The sequence below is a fragment of the Dysidea avara genome, chromosome 12, assembly GCF_963678975.1.
Source record: "Dysidea avara chromosome 12, odDysAvar1.4, whole genome shotgun sequence".
NCBI classification, from domain to species: domain Eukaryota; kingdom Metazoa; phylum Porifera; class Demospongiae; order Dictyoceratida; family Dysideidae; genus Dysidea; species Dysidea avara.
The window spans coordinates 16,639,255-16,659,523 of NC_089283.1; the positions used below are offsets into that span (position 1 = coordinate 16,639,255).

Sequence of the window (20,269 nt, forward strand, 5' to 3'; positions counted from 1 at the left end):
GAAACACATGTACAGCATTAAGTTAATTCCTACCCATTTAGGGTAGAATAAACCATAGGTACTTTAGTAAGCATTAATTGTGACCATATTTTGGAAACCATACATTTGGGCACATGAAAAATTTGTGGGAAAACTCAATTGAAATTTTCAGTGATTTTTTTAAAAATTAACTTTTTTGCATAATTATTCTGATTAAGCAACTATTAAGCCTTCTTGCAGTGAAATTTCACATCCATAGCTTCTTTATTCTAGGAGATATGCTCAATTATATCAGACCATGTAGTAGTTTCACAATGCGTGGGACAGCAATTAACTTACGAATTGGGTGATTTGTTCATTCCCAAAACCAAGTATTTTCTTGTCTTCAGACAATAATACAAGTGATTTAATTGAGGAAAACCACAAAGAACACATGGTTAAACTCTCAAGGATCTCTTTTCATCCATTTTAGATTGTAATTATAAGAATAGAGATCTATGTCAACAAAGTGATTTGTCATCAATTTGTCACACCTGATCACTATACAGTTCTATAAACTGATAATAAAAAGTTAGTTTGTTATGTATTAGACAGTAGATTAGCCATATCTTTGGGATACTTCAATGTATCATCACAAAATTTTCACACAAGGTAGATAACCACTCAGCGCTTCATTTTAGCTATAAAAAAGAAATTGGCCAATGTTCCCAAATGTATGGTTTTCCAAAATAGGGTCACAATTTTAATCCTGGGGCATGCACATGCTCAATTAGCTATGTACATGGATTAATGTTCATTAGTATATCTGCAGTTGTAGGTGTCCTCCCTTGTTTCCCTACTTTTTTTATGATCCCTAATTGAGTTCATAAAATTCCTTCTACTTGCATGTTGTAGGAATTGTAAACCAAATTAAATTTTATGATTGAATATAAAATAGTTAAAGTTGGCCCCCATGCATATCCTTCTCTTGTTCCTCATTATCAGAACACAACTACACTTGGACTTTATTACATAGTGTGAGTACATAGTTCATGGTGTAAATATTACGAGTACAGAAAATAATGTATTGTTTTATTATGTGTACAAGATGTGAATACAGTATGTGTAATTTACAAAATTATTCTTTAAAAATATTATTAACACTTATACAACAGTTGATTGATACAAGTTAGTAGTTACAGTGCTAGTAGATATTACAATGGTATAGCTATAGTCAAGTACAAAAATTAATAAAGTGTGTGTATACACATGTCACAATAATGTGTGTACAGTAATAGTGTATAGAATTAGTAAAGTGTTAGATGTTAGTAGTTGGAAAAGATTTGAACCCTTTTGTTATCAGTGTCACTAACATAGATGCTACCATTAGGACTAAGAGCTATACCTTTAGGATTACTAAACTGACCAGCATTAGATCCGTTGGAACCAAAGCAATCAATGTAGTTTCCAGACTTGTCAAAGATTGATACTCGATCATTACCAGAGTCAGCTACTAAGATGAACCCATTAATATCAATGGCAAGAGCACGTGGATTACTGAGTTGACCCCTACCAGATCCTTGTGTACCAAATTTGCCTACATAATGACCATCAAGAGTAAAAGTGACTACACAGTGATTATTAATATCAACAACAAGCAACTGATTATTTGTGTTCACTGCTACATCATAGGGACCACTCAAGTGTTCAGAATCAAAAGAGGTGCAGAATTGACCATTAGTTTGGAACACTGCAATACGTTTGTTCCTATCATCAGCAACATATACTTTGTAGCCATGTGCTGTGATACCTTCTGCTGACTTGAGCTTGTAACCACCACCGTTACCAAACTGTAGTAGGTAATGACCATTGATATTGAACTTTTGTACTCTGTTGTTACCACCATCAAGGATGTATAAGTCATTGTCACTATCAAAGGCAACACCACAGGGAGTACTAAATTGGCCACTACCACTACCATTACTGCCAAATTTTTTAAGTAATTTATTCTGACCATTGAATATATAAACACACTTGTTGGAGTCATCAGCCACAACCCACATGCTATCCTTACCAACAGCAATGTGACAGGGACCACTCATGCTACCATTATCATTTACTACCTCATCAGGCATATTGATCCCTTGGTAATTCCTAGTTAAAACAGTTTTTAAGCTGTAGGGACTTTCCTTAAATTGTAGTCCATTTATGGACACAGACAATTTAGCATCTCCAACTTCTCCAGCTACAAAAGAAGCCACATAACTACCATCATTGTTATCCTTCACCTCCCCAATGGTCACATTGCCTGTAACTGATTTTAACTCTACCGATATGTGATGACCTCCCTTTGTGCACTTTTCACCCTTACAATTTCGTGTTTGGATGGTGAAATCTACCTTGGTGCTATAACCTATGTTATGAGGAAGATCAACCACTTCTGAAGTATGTGGATGTGCAGAAGTAAACAGATGACCTAGCAGTAGATTAGGATTGTTGACAGGTACAAATTCAATTGAGTCAGTTTCAACAGGAAGAGTGTTCAGTGTTTTGTACTTGTCACTAACCTCCTTCATACTTTTCTCTATATATTCTTTCTTTTTGGACAATACTTTACGGTCAGTAGTCTTCTCTAGACCTCCATGTTGTTTCTTCATATTTGCCAGTTGATCTTGTACTGATTTTATGTCTTCCAGTTGTGTGGTCAGTGCTTCCCCCTTCTGGGACAATTCATCTTGTAGTTGCTTCTTCAGTTGTTGATGATGTTCATTTAGTCTAGCAATTTGCTCTTCATGACATTTGTCAAGTAACTTTTTGATTTTTATGGCTTGATTTTCTATTTTGCCTTTCATAAGGTTAATGTCCTTTTTAGCTTTAGTCAGGCTTGTACTCATCTCATCAACTGGAGCGATAATTTTGATCAGCTCATTTCTGTGTTTAGAGGCTGTTGACTCTACTGTATCAAATGTGTGTCCAACATGATCCTTTGTTACACAGTAGTGACAGATAACCTTGTCACATGTCTCACAATAGTGGTCCAGTTCTTTTTGGCTATGTATTGGACAATATAGAGTCTTCTCTATGGACTGCACTGCAACAACATCATGTTCTTTCCTGATGTGGTATGAATTGCAGACTTCACACAAGTATTGAGTACAGTTGATACACAGGGCCACAACTTGCTCATTAGAACCACAATCATCACATTTCTTTTCTGTCCCATCATCTCTCAGGATCTTAACAAATTTAGCACAAAGAGAACAGTTCAGGTTGTTAGCAGGGTTCTTGTTAGTCTCCTGTTTATCAGCCATTGTAGTCAGTGATTGTTGTACCTATATTGTAAGTAAAGAATGTAATAGGTATATTTCATTAACAGTACAAAATACTGTAGTTTTTCATTCATCTATGCTGTATACATCAATTCATCACACACGCACACACTCACACAACATTGAAACCAAGTCACATACTGCTGACCAAAACCAGAGCGACTGCCAAGAGTTACATTTTGGATGCTTCACTAGTGTATTAAGTTAATGGATAACTAATTAAACAGGTAGGTTTTACAAGTCAGTGGGAGTGGCTCAAAATATGTTAACGGACAGCAAAACACGTATACTATAAATCAGTGTTTTTGTGCATAGCATAGTTTAATGCCTACAGGTAATATCACATATTCCGGTGTAGCTGGCAAAGAAATTGGCAAGACTAGACTATGACTTGTACAATAATAATATTATCGCATTCATCTGTATAGCAAAGTTAGTGGATGTTGATTTGACTAAGTCTGCAGACAGAAATGGACATCGATTCATACATACCTACAGACTGCACTTCACCTACTGATAAATGGGTGTGCCCCCACGTATGCCTGTAGACAGGACCCCATAATCCTTATAAGTGGGTGTGGCTCACAATAAAATCTTAGACTAGAATAATACAATTCAACATTGCCAGGCTAATTGATTCATAGATCCAATCTGGGTCAGACCCTGGCTAGATAATTATAGTATAAGACAAAATGTGACCAGGTTGACATGGGTGACCCAACCCAGTTTTAACACTCACTCACACGCACGCACACACACACACACTCACACACACACACACACACACACACACACACACACACACACACACACACACACACACACACACACATTTATATACACGCACACATGCATGTACATACACACGCACGCATACATGTATACATGTAGAAGCACACTCGCAGCTACACAATGAAAAGGAAAAGCCTGGCTACCATACACACGGTCATGCTGTGAAGGTGGGCTCGACGGCTGGCTATCATTTTACAATACAACAAATGTGTCTAGCACCCTGAAAGGTACTGAGGTATTAGCTTTAAGATGGCTTTAGCTAATTATAGTAACAGAAAAGCCCTGGGGTGGTGGAGCAGGCCAAAGAGTGAGGGGGCAAGGCCAGCTGTAAGTTGAAGACCAAAACAAAACAAAAGAAAAAAAGGTCACAGCCTGCTGACAATAGCTGTTCTCCACCAATTATATGTCCTTATTTATAACTACATGTACATACTAAGTAGCTTGCTACACTGAATACTGTGACTGCTCTATTAGAGCTTTTTTCCCTTTCTTTTTTAAAGTGTTAATAAAAAGATAATAATATAAATCAATAATAAACACTTAAACAGTGGGAAGAGAGGCAAACTCTGCCCAGTCCTGGGATGATGGTATTGTTTCCATTACAGAAGCAGCATTGCCACGTTGAACATCAATGGCAACCTTCTGAATCAATAATTGGGTGGCCCTATTATCACCAGATTGTTCCATTACCTGGGGACCTATCCGCCTCACTAATGAGCGTGCACATGATCCCCAAGCATCCAGGGTCTCAACAGGGGGTATCCAGATCCTGACTGTTCTATTAGAGTATCTCGATCTTTTCTTGCAAACAGTGTCCCATAAATCGTGATTTTCTTTAATAATAATAAAAAAAACGAATATAATGGATGAGAAACAAGTATTGTAATGGAACCTTGTACAGATACATTTCAGAGACTGTAAATCTGAATGAGATTGTAAATTAAAGCAGGCTTATGAGAGTTTGTACTCAAGAATTTGTACCAGAAGGTATACTGAAAAGCACTCTCATCATCCAGTACGTACCAAACCATGCAGTGTGAATTGCCACACCCCTTCGAAATTCAACAATTGTGACCCTATTTTGGAAAACCATACATTTGGGCACATTGGCCAATTTTCTTTTTTATAGCTACAATGAAGCACTGAGTGGTTATCTACCTTGTGTGAAAATTTTGTGATGATATGTTGAAGCATTCCAAAGATATGGCCAATTTACTGTCTAATACATAACAAACTAACTTTTCACTATCAGTTTACAGTGACAAATTGATGACAAATCACTTTGTTGACAAAGATCACCATTCTTACAATCTAAAATTAATGAAAAGAGATCCTTGAGAGTTTAATCATGTGTTCTTTGTGCTTTTTTCTCAATTAAATCACTTGTATTATTGTCTAAAGACAAAAAAATGTTTGGTTTTGGGAATAAAATTTGTGTTGTCCCACGCATTGTGAAACTACAACATGGTCTGATATAATTCAGTATATCTCTTAAGCTACTGTATGAGTATGACATTTCACAGCAAGAAGGCTTAATAGTTGCTTTATCAGAACTTGTATGCAAAAAGTTGATTTTAAAAAAATCTCTGAAATTTTCAATTGACACAAATTTTGCATGTGCCCAAATGTATGGTTTTCCAAAATAGGGCACTATCCCTCTAGGGACCTGCAAGGATGCTAACAATAAGCCTGTGAAGTAGGGAGTCAGAAACAAAACTTTCACCACACACTGTCAGCACAAACACAATAATCATTATTACACTCACACTACGAGCAACTTACTTGTGGTTTTTTATTCAAACTGAGGAAACTAAATATTCGTCGCAAGTTTCTTATGGAAATACGACACCCCAATCAGGTAAAACGATCTATGAGGTCACGTGACTTGTGCTTAAGTTACGCGCCTCTGAAATCTGGATAGTTATACCATAGATAATGCACGAACATGGATTGGAAACGCCCGTGAAATTATTTACCTATCCTAGTTACGGTGTGCCAATACATTGGAAATTTTGTTGAAATGTACTGGGTGGCTGTTTGGCTTTCTCTCGCTTGTTTGAAGGCTAGTTTCAAGGCGTGGACATTCCTTTTACATTGTTTATTGTGTAGCGTTTTGTACTGAACAAGAACACAGCTTGTCTGGACATTGGAGGGAATATCATTGGCGACAGGTGGATACTGGCAGGTACGCGTTAGCAAATATTTCAGCAGCATCGTTACCAGCTATCTTAACATAGCCTCTATGCCACAACCAAATAAATGTTTGATAGACTGAAATGAATTTTTAGCCAAAGACTTGTTCGACTTAGGTAAAAACAATTGCCCAAAGTAGTGCTTGTTTTCTGTTGTTTTATCCAAACAGTCTGAGTATACAGTGAAACATTGGATATCTGGTTAGCTAAAGCCACTCTACCTGCTACAAGTGAAGCTAAGAACAGCAAACAAACGATGCTGCACTTTTTATTTCTTCAGGAAATTTGCCCAACCATTATGAAACACTATACTTCACCTTTTAACTTGCATCTTGTTACGCTGTTGTTTGCTACTCGCCAGTGTCCATAACCACTCCAGCCTCCAATTAGTGTAACCCAGCTGTAACCAATAAACACATATTTGTAGCTTACAAGAAATGCAAAATGTTCCACCTGTAGCGACTGCAAACTTTTCGCGCACCGTAACGAGGATGGTCTATGACGTCACTACGTAAATAATACGGGCGTTTCCAATCCATGGTTCGTATATTATCTATGGTTATACTGAGGATTTCCAAATCTTTGCAACCAGCGTTGAAACCGGGTCGGGTCATCCGGGTCACATTTTCTCCGGGTCATCCGGGTCTGACCCGGTTTACAATTTATCCGGGTCTGACCCGGATTGGATCACGTGAGAAACGAAATTGTTCGTTTGACGACGTGGAACTTATAAACGCTATCGCGTAGCTCTTTCGTGAGCCACGCCCACTTATCGAATTACCAACATATGCTCATCCACGCCTATCTGTTAGCATAGATAATATATACCTTACCCGGGATTGGAAACGGAGGCAATCAACACCTATCAACAAGTTCACTCAGCGTTGTAGTATCGCGAGTTTAGTGTAACGTAATTCCGTAATTCAGTCCGTGTTTTATAAAATGGTGAATGCTGGAACTCGTGCTAGAAAGAAGAGCTCGAAGCAGAAGAGCGGAGAATCCGATGGAAATGACGATGCTGGTTCGTTGTCATTATAGCTAACAATAAACAACCAGCGATGGTAGCAAAATTTGGGCATTTTTACAGCTTAAACATTCAATCACTGATGTGCCTGGCCTGGCCTTGTTTGTGTGCAAGTTATGTTGATGTAGCCATTCATTAGCTATACCCATAGATAATATATACCTTACTATGCTATACCATACCTGTCTTTTTCTTTCAATGCAGGTCCCAAAGCAAAAGATGATTTTGTGGAAGCACTCAGAAGCATATTGAATGATGATTCATTTAAAATAATGTCCTCAGAAGCAATTGAAGCAAGAAAAGTGGCACAGATTCTGTTGGACTGGTGTCTTAATGCTGCCAACAATAACTGTTTTACAACATTTGTTTTGAAATTGTCAGAAGACCTGAAACAGGCAATGAGCTCTTGTAAAAAGAAATCATGCAATCGTGAGAAACTTTGGAGAAACTTTTTTCTGTTGCGCTCTTCAGAGAAATTTCGAGAGGACTGGGTAAATTTTTTGGACTCTGCTAATGTGGCTGCTACACCTATCCTGTATCAGCATTTAACTGATATTTTGTTCAGGGGATACATTGGTGATCATGTGACAGGGTGTACAGCTGAAACCAAGGTTGATCCAGCACCAGCTGTAACAAAACGCGAAGGCAATGCTCTTCGTTATGCTGCCGGCTATGTTTGTAGACATTTACGTAAGAAAATCGAATGCAGTAAACATGAGCTTAAGGAAGAGATGGTATTGTGCCTGATGACTTTAACAAAGGACACACCCGAAGAACATAGTGAATGTGGCAGTTCTGAAGAATGGACATTAGCACTAGATAGAGGTGGGCTATGGTATGTTAAAGAAACAACATTTATATTGTTTATTGCAATAGAAGAAGTGAAAGAATGCCTAAAAATGTTACTTGGTAGCAACCCAGCAGCTGGAAAAAAGAGGAGATTGTTGAAAAAGTTATCTCCAGTGATGATGTTGAATTTTATTGGTTGATTTCCACTGCAGATTTCAAGATTGGTGAGAAGGAGGTACATAGTGCACTTCTTAAGGAAATAGTGCAGCTTTATGTGACTATCCGTGGATTTTCATATGCGAGCTTTTGGATGGAGAAATTTAAGCAGTCAGCAAAAAAGAGTACACAGCGGTCAAAAAGCTTACGTAGAGACTTGTATGATAGCAGCTTATAGTATATTATATTATTAACATTTGCAATGCTATGCATAACACAACTTTATTTTGTGATTACCCAAAATAACCCAGTTGGAATATTCTCAATTCTGCATTTTGGATTGTATCAATCCACCCTGTAAAAGGAATGATTTAGCTAAGCATCTGCACACACTGTGTCACTATACCTGAAGGAATGCCATTACACTGTTTCAGTCTACTGTGCAAAATATCCAAAGACCTGACTGGTGCATCAACAAAGGCAGAGACACTTGAAATGACAGTGGCAGAGACACCTTCAGCACTGACACATCTCTCAAAGGGATTGAAACTGGTAGCCTCTTAGGTTTAGGCTGCCAGTGTTTGTTACTATGAAGTCTAAGCTTTCTGTGACCTCTCCTATCATTCATCTGCAAAAAAATCCAGTGCAAACTATAGTTAGCTATATATGCATAATAATAAAGCAACAGTTCTGAAAAGGAAATACTTGCATTCACTTGAAGATTCAAGGATTTCGCCTACATCAGTACAAGTCAGCAGCCTTGAAACTATCCTATTTTGTTTGTATACATATGAATTACAGGAAATACTTAAGAAAGAAAGTTAGTAGCCTTTAGAAAATGACCTGTAGGCCTCAAAACTTAATACCTCAAAATCGCTTGTTTCGCAGTTGCACTGCAATTTGATGGCATAAACGGTAAAACTAAGGGTTTTAAGTTGCATGATTTTGTCCGCTAATGTCTCAGCTTTCAAACAGTGTAGTTTACATCGAAAAATGTCGCTCCCACACTGCTCTACGAACCCCAAAAGTCGAGGGTACGACTAAAAAGCCATTTTTTGCATAAACCGCGTCAAAACACTATTTGTTCAAAATTTTGACGATTGTATGCAAGTAATACAACAGTATTGTTCTTACCACTACGGTAAATTCTCTTCATGTTCACAACTAGTAGCTTATCTACCCGTTCTTTTCCTTTCTTCCATCGGCGAGGTGAAACCTTACATATCAAAGCGAAAGTGTTAATTATTACAATGCTGACGGCTCGCGATTTTTGTATTGAAGTGTGTCCGGTTTCCAATCCCGGGTAAGGTATATATTATCTATGCTGTTAGTAAGTGCAGTATGTAGCACGAAACTGAGGGTATCTATGGTGAGGGGTAGCTATTGTCAGTAGGTGAAGACCTTTTTTTTTTGTTGTTTTGGTCTTCAACCTACAGCTAGGCTGAAGTTGCAATATTTACTCAACACGAATCGAACGCTCAAAATGTAGACTCGTTCGCTCACCCGAGACTAGCCGAAACACGTCTCGGCTTTAATTAATCCGGGTCACATCCGGGTCAATCCGGGTCAGTGGGTCATCCGGGTCAGCAGTAGTGACCCGGTTTCAACGCTGTTTGCAACACTAAAGTAGTCTCAAATGTGCTGTAGTGCAATGCACAAGGAATACTTCACCCATCACACATAATTACATACTGAACGGCCATATATTAGAAACATCTGAGCAACACTCTTATCTGGGCATCTTAATTAACAAGTTATTATCTTGGTCTTCACACATATCTACCATAGCAGCAAAGGCGACAAAAACCCTCAACTTTTTGAAACGTAATCTTAGTAGTTGCTCACAAAGAGTTAAGAAATCTGCATACATCACAATGGTGAGGCCACAAATGGAATATGCATCAGCTGTGTGGGATCCATACTATAATTCACAAATTCAGCAATTAGAGAAGGTACAACGTCGTGCAGCCAGATGGATTTATAATGACTATAGTAGATTTAGCTCAGTTTCAGCAATGTTAAATGAATTATCCCTGCCATCTCTTGAGACTCGTCGCAAGATATCTAGATTACAAGTCCTGCACAAGGCACTCCATCACCAGCTTGCCATCTGCATACCATCATATTACTTACCATCAACGAGAGAAACTAGATCATACCATCCATTGCATCTCATAATTCCATCATCATCCACCAGATCATATCAGAGCAGCTACTTCTCAAGAACTGTTAAAGAATGGAACACCTTGCCTGTTAACATCATTGAAACATCTGATCCAGATTCGTTCACATCACTTTTACAATCATATTACCACACTAGTACTAGCTTGTAATTAGTTGAACAATTGGTTTACTGTATGTTAAGTTAGAACTGTTTTTTGTTGTTGTTGTTTTTTTTCCTGAGCATACCAGCAGGGCTGACTGCTCAGTATAAATAAATAAATAAATAAAAGTCTCGCGTGCCAGACGGTTTGTGTGGGGGCGGCAAATAAACCGTCTGGTCACTGTTGCACACATTCCGGGACCACTGCCGGAATGTTGGCAGAGCCAATCAGATCGCTTCGCGCACTCTGTGACGAAACAACCACTAATAATTCAAATTCTTAGTGTAATAAAGAACTGAATCTCGGCTACAGATCACTTTTTCGAAAGTTTAACAACGCCATGGGCTTAGGATCTTTGTTTCCCTAGTACAGGGCTCTTAAAAGCGTTCGTATAAGAACGATCGTGGTTCGCTACGGATTTGTGAAACGACAGAATTGTCGAGGAAGACGTTCAGCAATGTTTCGAATACGTCACCAGGACATTACCAGTACAATTATTGTCTTAGTCTGCTCAAAGAGGGGATTGGAACGATTATTGCATCATCCTTGGCGCAAAACAATGCCGTGATGTAATCTAATTGCATTCCAGTGAGTTCACGGAAAGTGTGCAACAGTGACCAGACGGTTTATTTGCCGCCCCCACACAAACCGTCTGGCACGTGAGACTAACACCAAAGTACACGCCTCTCACGTGAAATTTATAAATTGTACATAGGAACACACGTACATACTGAAACTACACCATACTACCTTATATATACTTATTACTCACGTGAAATTTAAAATTCTTATAACCCTTTTTTTTTTAATCCCGGGCTTGATGGACTGCCCTTGCCTACCACCCCCAGCACATAAATGGCCTGTGCTGGACAAACCGGGACTTTCTTAGTCCACGGCAAACTGAGACTCTGCCCGAATCAGCTCCACAATTGGGGGAGTCTTAACATAGTGACCGATGGATGAGCGGGCTCCGCGGATGCATTGTATGGAGGACCGCAAGAGAGAAAAAGATAGACAGCACCTTAACCACCCCATGACAACAGTAATCATCGCCCCACTTATTTGAAAGTTGATGAGCCAAGCGTTGATAAAAAACAGAAGCCTCATGAGCCAGACCACCAGAGGCAGACATTACCAGGGGGGTAAAAGAGGCATGCTCCTCCTCACGAATTCTCTGAGCATACGCGCGTTTCTTAATGTTCTCGTGCCTCCGATAACAGGAGGCCAGTGATGAGGACGCATTAGAAGCAGCCAGAGGGTTGAACACCCGCACATCCACAAAGCATCTTTCACTTCTTCCACCCCAAAAATTCTTATAACACGCCATGAGACCAGTGAAACACTGACACACGAGTTCAAAAACGACTTGATTGAATCATAACCGTTGGTCCGGTGTAAAGGGCCTAAACTGTCGAAAGGGTAAAAGGCAGGAAGTGACGTACTGGATCACGTTTTTACGCTTTGCGTTTCAGACTTGTTGCAAATCCTCAGTAAAAGCCGGAATCGAAACGGGAAACGAAACGGAAAACGATACGAAACGCCTACAGTCTAGTGGAGGACAATCACTAGTTACACTATAATATATGCACGCACTACCTGTTTATGCATCAAGCAAGACTCCAGGTGGCAGATTTCTCTGCACGGCGCTTATCGATTAGAGATATCAAACCCCTACGCCTGCTCCTACCCGAAGGGTTGGGGACTCTACAATAGAGAAGTTCTGTGCTTGGGTAGGTGAGCGTTGATTGTCCCTTAACCACTTTCATAAGAGGTGTGCCATAATAGCCACAGATGGCTTCATCCCTCTCTTAAAGGCATGGCTTTAGGCTCGTCAACCCACTGCAGCCAATTATTACCGTATTAAAACGCTTAATGGTTTGTAATGATCAAGTAGTTATTCCTAGTCACACCTCTTATGAAAGTGGTCAAGGGACAATCAACGCTCACCTACCCAAACACAGAACTTCTCTATTCAAGGGGTAGTCGGGTTTCCATACCGCCAGTTGATACACTTGCGACCGGGATCAAGAATTTTGATCGTCGAAATTTTGCCTTGATCGCTTGATTTCACCTATAAAATAGCCTTGAAAAGCCTCGTGTGCTAAAGGTTAGCTTTCGAAGTTGCTTGATCGTCAATTTGCGGACATCTTGATCGCTTGATTCACTGTGCAAAAGCCTCTTGATCGCTTGATTGAATCTTGATCCCGGTCGTAAGTGTTTCAACAGACAGTATTGAAGTGACTACCGTTTGCTCAGAGGAGGTTGGACGCGATTTAAGCACCCCTGAAACAAATTATGCGAAATTCGTTTTATTGAAGAGGTTTATACATCGATCTCAGTTTAATTCGGTAAAGTATCATTGTTCTGATTATAGAGTACGTACGTGACATTTCTGGAGAAGTTCTACACACCAAACCGCAACTTATTAATTTCACCCCAATCACCAAGCGCTTTTACAAAACAAAGTACATCACCTTGAAGCTTACGTGAAGCACCATCCGATTATCTAATCAACCCCAGTCAACCCCATCGTTTTTCAAATTTGTACTAGGACTATTGAGGGTCACGTGAAATACCAAATAAAAGAATGCAATTAAGAGCAATATATTTATGTGGCGCTTAGAGCGCGTCCAACCTCCTCTGCCGTTTGCTATTGTAGAGTCCCCAGACCCTTCGGATAGGAGCAGGCGTTTGATATCTCTAATCGATAAGCGCCGTGCAGAGAAATCTGAAACCTGGAGTCTTGCTTTATGCATAAACAGGTAGTGCGTGCCTCGGTGCGTGCATATATTATATATAGTGTATTATTGTATTATATATAAACTGTGCACAATATAGTGATTGTCCTCCACTAAACTGTAGGCTAATTTCGTTTCCCGTTTCGAGTCCGGTTTTTATAACCATCCCTGAAATCTCAGCCATTCCACAGGTCAGTAACAGAAAAGACGAAACAAGGAAGTCGAAATTTTTTTTTTTTGAAAAATTAAAGTTATGAGTAGGGTTTCCACTCAAAATAAGAAGGTGCTTCTTTTTGTTGTTACTGGATATTTTGACACAGACTGACCTTTAAGATAAATGAAACAAGTGCTAATTTGTTATGTAATTGCTTGTAGCATTCAATATCAGCATAATTTTAAACCATGTAAATATCCAAAAAGTGGTTACGTGACCAAAAATCTTATAATATAGGATTTCCACTGGAAAATAGCATGATTCCTTAGCTCTTTCCATTGTTTCTGGTTTGTTTCACACAGACTGACCTTTAAGATAACAAACAAGCATCAGTTTATTGTTAAACTGTCTGTTGCTTTCAATCTCAGTGCAGTTTTAACTGTAAATATCCAAAAACTGGTCACGTGGCAAGCAATCCGATTATACAGCTATGCAGTATGTGCTATAGCACTAAAAAAATGTAGAAGTCTTCATTGAGGTATGTAATATGCTAATTGTGACTTAGATCACCTTAAAATACAATGAGTTTTCAAATAGGCCGTCCAATGTAGCTATTATGGTATTTTGGTCACGTGGCCACTTTTTGGATATTTTTGTGCATTAAATTATGCTGACACCAAATGCTACAAGCAATCCAATGACAAACTAACACTTGTTTACTTTATCTTAAAGGTCAGTCTGTATGAAAATCTCCAGAAACAACAAAAGGAAGCACATTCTCAGGAAACCCTATTATAAGTAGCTAAAAATAAAAAATAAAAAGGAAGTCGCTTCTCCGTGACCGCAGACAGTTGAAGGTAAAGTCGTTTCTCCTGTAACAGTTTGTTGGGTGTATGTCACTGTATGTATACAACACTGTATGATCACAGCTTAAATACAGTATCTTGCAGAGGCGGCGGAGATGCTCTATACCATATGCGTATTTTGTACCATACGCGTATGGTACATACCATATGCGTATACGCGTACGGTACAACCATACGCGTATGGTACGGAAAATCGTACCATCTGAGTATAGGCTATAGCTAACCTGCTTTGCATATAATTATTATTATTATTATTATTATTATTATTATTATTGTGATTTTGCTGCTGAAAGACATGGATACAAACTGGGGGTTGGTATAAAACTAAACTAGACTATAAAATACAGCAGCTGGTGTGCTGATAAGAGCTATCAGCACCCAATTATAAGTTAAGATTACAAGGGAGCAACTAAAATGTGAATCACAATTAATTGCATTTGTACATGATCTGATGTTGAACCACAACAATGGTATTCAGTCCGACATTATTTATACAGACTTTGCCAAAGCCTTCGACAAGGTTCCTCATCAGCGTTTACTTTATAAGTTGAAATGGTATGGCATAGACAACAATATTTATCAGTGGATTAAATCTTTTCTAACAAATCGTCATCAACAAGTAATCATAGATGGCTCAATTTCTTCTCCAATTCCAGTTACTTCCGGAGTTCCACAAGGCACAGTCCTAGGTCCCATACTGTTTTCAATATACATAAATGATCTACCAGAAGTCATCAAACACTCCACAATAAGACTATTTGCTGATGACTGCATATTATACAGACAAATTAAATGTACAGAAGATGCTATTTTACTCCAAAGCGACATTAACTCCTTTATGGAATGGGCCTCGATATGGCAAATGAAACTCAACGTAGATAAATGTCACAGCATGAGTGTAACCCTAAGTAAGCTTTATACTATCTCAAGAACCTATTACATGGATAACTCTCCCTTGTCCCAAGTTGACAGTTGCAAGTACTTAGGTGTCATCATCCAATCAGACCTAAAATGGAACATGCATGTCAACTACATAACAGCTAAAGCCAACAAAACATTGGGATTTCTCAAACGTAATATCTCATGTGCAATCCATGCTAAGAAATTAGCATACACCGTATTTATTCGTTCCCAACTCGAATATGCTGCAACAGTGTGGGCACCCTGGCAGTCTACCTTAATATCCCGGTTAGAGCAGATACAACGAAGAGCAGCCCGGTTTGTGACCAATACATACACACGTGACCCTACTGTTAGCGTAACTAACCTTATGGACCAGCTGGACTGGGAATCACTTGAAAGCAGACGATTAAAATTAAGATTATCCATGATGTACAAAATTATCCACAATGAAATTGATATCCCATTTGATTTGTATACTAACTTTGCAACATATTCCAGTACAAGAAATTATCATCCTTTTAACCTCCTATCATTGCAAGCATCAAAGACCTCATATCAGTCCTCATTTTTTCCAGCAACAATTTCACTTTGGAATGATTTACCTAACCTAGCTAAAGACTCTAATTCACTTGAAGTATTTAAATCTATAATTAAATTATAATTTACTTATTGTATTGAATTTTTTTTTTTTTTTTTTTTGTGATTTGTCTGTACATTTTTCTTCATTTCTGAAGTTGTACAGTATAGGTAAATAAAAATAAAATAAAAATTACAAGTAAACTAATTAATTAACAAAGGGGTAATTGGGGTGGAACTACACCTATATAATATCAAGCAGAAGGTTTTTGCACTGCCGTACCTATTGACTATGCCAGATGGCACTCTGCTTTCATGGGAAGAGGGAGGGGGGAGGGGCTAGTCTCGCTTAACGGTTTCTGTAATTCAGTGAAGATCGAGCTAGCTAGGTATATACCTCTATAGAGCAATCATATTTTGGTCTGATTAGCTATTCTATTCTCTAGAGCTGAGATGTATTTTGCTTTACTGTAATTAAAATATAATTTGCTTTACTGCATGATGCAAACCTACACTGTTAAAACTGAGGTGGTCATAGCACACTTAACCAGCAGCACACCCTTGGGGTGCAGGCACACTTTCAGGATATAGCGTGTGAAGCACACAAGACAAGCAGTGTGGCCGTATATTGGTGTACATGGCATCCTTTATCATTTAGAGGTAGTATAGGATGTATAGAAAAGCATAAATTTTATTGAATTTATGTGCTATAAATAAACTTATTTAGTGTTAAGCCATTACACAGACACACTACAATAAAATGTGTATTTGTGTATAATTATGTGGTATGCTCTAAATGTGCTGGTACATAGCATGCACTCCTGTGGTGTATGGAGATGATTGTCCACATTTGTCCATTAGTTAGCAAATGTGAACCCATTTGTCCATTATAGTTAGCAAATGTGAACCATCATCTCCTACACATCACATACTCCACCGAAGTATGTGATGTGTGTGTGCGCGTGTGTGTGTGCGTGTGTGTGTGTGTGTGTGTGTGTGTGTGTGTGTGTGTGTGTGTGTGTGTGTGATATACACAAAAACACATTTTATTGTAGTGACAGTTCAAGTCGCAGTGAACAAAGGTGGTATGTTTGTATCAATAAAGTAACCAATTTGCATTAACCATGCAAGAGTAAATTTACTCTTGATTAACATTAACTCATAGAATTTCCATTACATTAATCCAGTCAACAGTAGAGAGATGAAAAAGATGATCAGTGGGGGCCCGTACATATCTTAAGGTAGCCTCAGTTGAGTGAAATTAAACCCACAATCAAACTCCAGGCTTGCATGGTGATATAGGTTTTATATACATTTTGAAACAATGTTTAAGTATAGATTTGAAAGCAGTAAGTTGCTGACTGACTAATAGTGTTGTGTACTGTTTGTAGATTGTTGACACTCCAGGAATGTTACACCAATTGTGAAACTGCAGATGATGTAATATTTCACAATAATGCTATGATGAGTGGTTGACTTTGATAATAAAGCTGTCACATTCTACCCTTCCACTCCTGAATGCACAAGTGCTTTTTTTCTCCACAGTGGAAATGCTATTACTTTGAAAGTACACAAGCTGGTATACTAGTACTGTATGTTCTTTAGAATATAGTCGAGTTGATAATCTAGCTGTTGCATAGCAACCACATACACTGAAAACGCATTGTAAATTTTAATTTTTGTTTCTTCTTCCACACAGTACATTGTGGCTGCAATTGCTACACATATATTACTTCCTATTGGATTCATGATCCATTGTTTAATTGATACAACGAAAATTCAAAAATCAGGCAATTATTACATAATGCTACTGCTCCTTCATACCTGTAATAGAGTTTAAAATGTAATGTAATGATGTGACATGATGTAATAATTCATTATGCATACTTGTAATATTAATATTGTGTACTTTAGTTGTACACTGTTAAAAATAAAGAGTAACCACCACTCTGAAGAGTTCCCAGTGTAGGGAGGATTTAACACCCCATGGAGAGTAACCAACACTCTGAAGAGAATAACCATTACTCTGAAGAGTAAGTGGCACCACCTTCAGAGCATGTGTTACTCCCCAGTTACTCCTTTAGAGTAATGGTTACTCTCCAGGGGTGTTAAATCCTCCCTACACTGGGAACTCCTTGAGAGTTGTAGTTACTCTTCATTTTAACAGTGTAAGAGTTAGTTGTTATTGTGTGCTTTCAATTATTGATTAATAATATTATATACAGCTAGTGCATGGTCTGTTCTGCCTATAAAAGATTTGCCCAAGAGCTTACACTTCCCTACAATTATAGAACAATACCCACACATATGTGATAGCCAGGGCCGCCCAGAGAAATTAAGGGGCCCAGGGCAAAGAGTTAAAGTGGGGCCCCAGAGGCAAGGAGGTTTCCATTCTGAATCACAACTTCACCCAAGCTGTAAGTTGAAGACCAAAAAAAAAAAAAAGTCATAACCTGCTAACAATGACAATAACTACCCCTCACCAACCATATCTCCTTATCTATAAGCTTGTTACACTGCTCCTCTGAAGAATACTATGACTGCTCTATTAGAGAATTTAGATCTGACTGCTCTATTAGAGTATATCGATCTTTTAAACAGGTATTCAAGGGGCCCTTCATGGGGCCTCCTGGGGCCCCTTTCAGGCTGGGGCCCGGGGAAAAATGCCCCAGTTGCCCCCCCTGTGGGCAGCCCTGGTGATAGTGTTCTATACCATATGCGTATTTTGTACCATACGCGTACGGTACGATTTTCCGTACCATACGCGTATGGTATAGACATACGCGTATGGTACGTACCATATGCGTATAGCAGCGTATTATGCCTTTTCTCAGTATCTTCTAGCCTTGCCATCACCTAGCTACAATGGGCTGTCTTTACAAGCATTTCTAGCTGAGCAAACTTAGAACACAACACAATAATCTGCTTACTACTGAGCTGTAACTATATTATTCATCAGCACACTGCATGCATTTTATCCTTGCCATGCATGCCCATGCATTTCCCACTATAGTCCTATACTAATGTACCTAAATCTATGTACATGATCTCACTTTGTCTGCAGAACTTTACATAAATGGTACTGTGCATGTATGCTACTTTATACAGTAGCTATCAGAAGCATGCAGATGGTCTTATATGTATACTCAATTATAAGTGTGGATAACTGACAATTTACAACAGAATTGGGTAAATAAGCAAGGAGAGCAATTACAACATGCATGGTAGCTAGTAAGTTCTAACTGAATTATACATATATGCATATACTGCTTGTGCAAAGCTAATAACTGGAAAAATGAACTTCGTAAGTGTCATCAGTTGTGCAGCATGGCTCCTCACTGTATTTGCATTTTTATATATGTACACTCTTCTTCTTTTGAAGATCCAATGTCTTGTTTACGTACTTTTCTTGTTTATACATACTGTAAATAGTATACTCATCACACTGGACCTACAAGCACAAATTAATGTGGATGTTGTTAACTTCAAAGAGTACATTCAGATAAGAGCAGTTAAACACACTGTCTTCCCATCCACAAGCATGACAGTAAGTAGCGAGTAGCTATACAATGCACTTAACAATAATAAAACAATGCTACTTAATATACATTCATTACTGAACTATACATTAGAACTCATAAACTCACCATAAAATCTCTGCCATGTTATGTTTTCCTACTTCATCTCAGCAGGCAATGTACATGCCTCATTCAATAGCAAAGATTCAGCGAACTACAGTTTAAAAAATTTATTGCACAATTAATTACTATGCACATCAGTGTTAGAGTATATAGCATGTCTAATATTGCTATATTAAGCTATACAGCCATGCAGATTTACATTACTTTGCAAACTAAAAACATTACTTTCTCTACAGTTATATCTCTTTGCTACCAGTCCTCCCTCAATGTTATTGTATCAGCATTCTCCAGGTCTTCCTCTGTTTGAGCAATCATTATACCTTGTACTTCTCGAGCTCATCTGATTAAAATTGTCTGTTCAACACACCTTTAGTGCCACCAGGCATATAAATATCCATTTTTAAGTGGAATTATAAGCTAGTGTACTAAAACATTAAAGGTAAACAATAGATTATATGTAGCAACAATAGAATAAAATATTTAATGAAATAATATATATATATGCCTGAAAAAATTGGCTCCATTTTCCAATGGATGAAAATTATTTAATATGGTTGCTATGTTGTAACCAATCAGAATGCAATATATGGATAATTATATCAAAATCTTATGTTTATATTTATAGCTACAATGCTACCTCTACTGGCTTAGCGTTTATATCACTATGCATTCCAGTTATATTCATTGAAAAATCGTGAATATCAATATGCTGGCACAAATCTACGGCCTAAAAGAAATGAATGTCTTTTGTCCTAAGTAATGCTTTAGAAGATCAAACTTCAAATTTCAGTTTCTGAGTAAGACAAGGAGCATACTGCTCTTGTTTT

At 38.2% G+C, this 20,269-nt stretch overlaps 2 protein-coding genes and 1 long non-coding RNA gene across 6 annotated transcripts; 1 reads left to right on the top strand and 2 right to left on the bottom strand.

Annotated features, from left to right (window-relative positions):
- Positions 1-1,020: 1,020 nt before the first annotated feature.
- LOC136241519 (E3 ubiquitin-protein ligase TRIM71-like) lies at positions 1,021-7,057 on the bottom strand. Of its 4 annotated transcripts, none has more exons than XM_066032745.1 (3): positions 5,862-5,905; positions 5,319-5,390; positions 1,021-3,290 (listed from the first exon to the last, which is right to left on the bottom strand). In XM_066032745.1, exon 3 carries the CDS (start codon positions 3,267-3,269, stop codon positions 1,284-1,286), a length of 1,986 nt encoding a protein of 661 aa, XP_065888817.1. In that variant the 5' UTR covers positions 3,270-3,290; positions 5,319-5,390; positions 5,862-5,905; the 3' UTR covers positions 1,021-1,283. The 4 variants fall into 4 exon arrangements, with proteins under 4 accessions (XP_065888817.1, XP_065888816.1, XP_065888815.1 ...); XM_066032744.1 differs by lacking the exon at positions 5,319-5,390 and adding an exon at positions 4,770-4,912 and having other exon boundaries at positions 5,862-5,890; XM_066032743.1 differs by lacking the exons at positions 5,319-5,390; positions 5,862-5,905 and adding an exon at positions 6,589-7,057.
- On the top strand, positions 6,078-8,548 carry LOC136241521 (uncharacterized). Its single transcript, XM_066032746.1, has 3 exons — positions 6,078-6,264; positions 7,500-8,120; positions 8,172-8,548. The coding sequence occupies exons 2-3, from the start codon at positions 7,568-7,570 to the stop codon at positions 8,282-8,284; spliced, it is 666 nt and encodes a 221-aa protein (XP_065888818.1). The 5' UTR covers positions 6,078-6,264; positions 7,500-7,567; the 3' UTR covers positions 8,285-8,548.
- A 10,404-nt stretch (positions 8,549-18,952) lies between these two features.
- Positions 18,953-19,858, bottom strand: LOC136241813 (uncharacterized). The gene is made up of 3 exons (XR_010694421.1): positions 19,668-19,858; positions 19,449-19,533; positions 18,953-19,252 (listed from the first exon to the last, which is right to left on the bottom strand). It is a non-coding gene; the product is annotated as an uncharacterized lncRNA (long non-coding RNA).
- Positions 19,859-20,269: the final 411 nt, after the last annotated feature.

Bases quoted from the DNA above. Each gene is read 5' to 3' on its own strand.
- LOC136241519 (XM_066032743.1), bottom strand. From the start codon at position 3,269: ATGGCTGATAAACAGGAGACTAACAAGAACCCTGCTAACAACCTGAAC.
- LOC136241521 (XM_066032746.1), top strand. From the start codon at position 7,568: ATGTCCTCAGAAGCAATTGAAGCAAGAAAAGTGGCACAGATTCTGTTG. The intron at 8,121-8,171 runs GTGGGCTATGGT...TTATTGCAATAG, and splicing joins GACATTAGCACTAGATAGAG to AAGAAGTGAAAGAATGCCTA.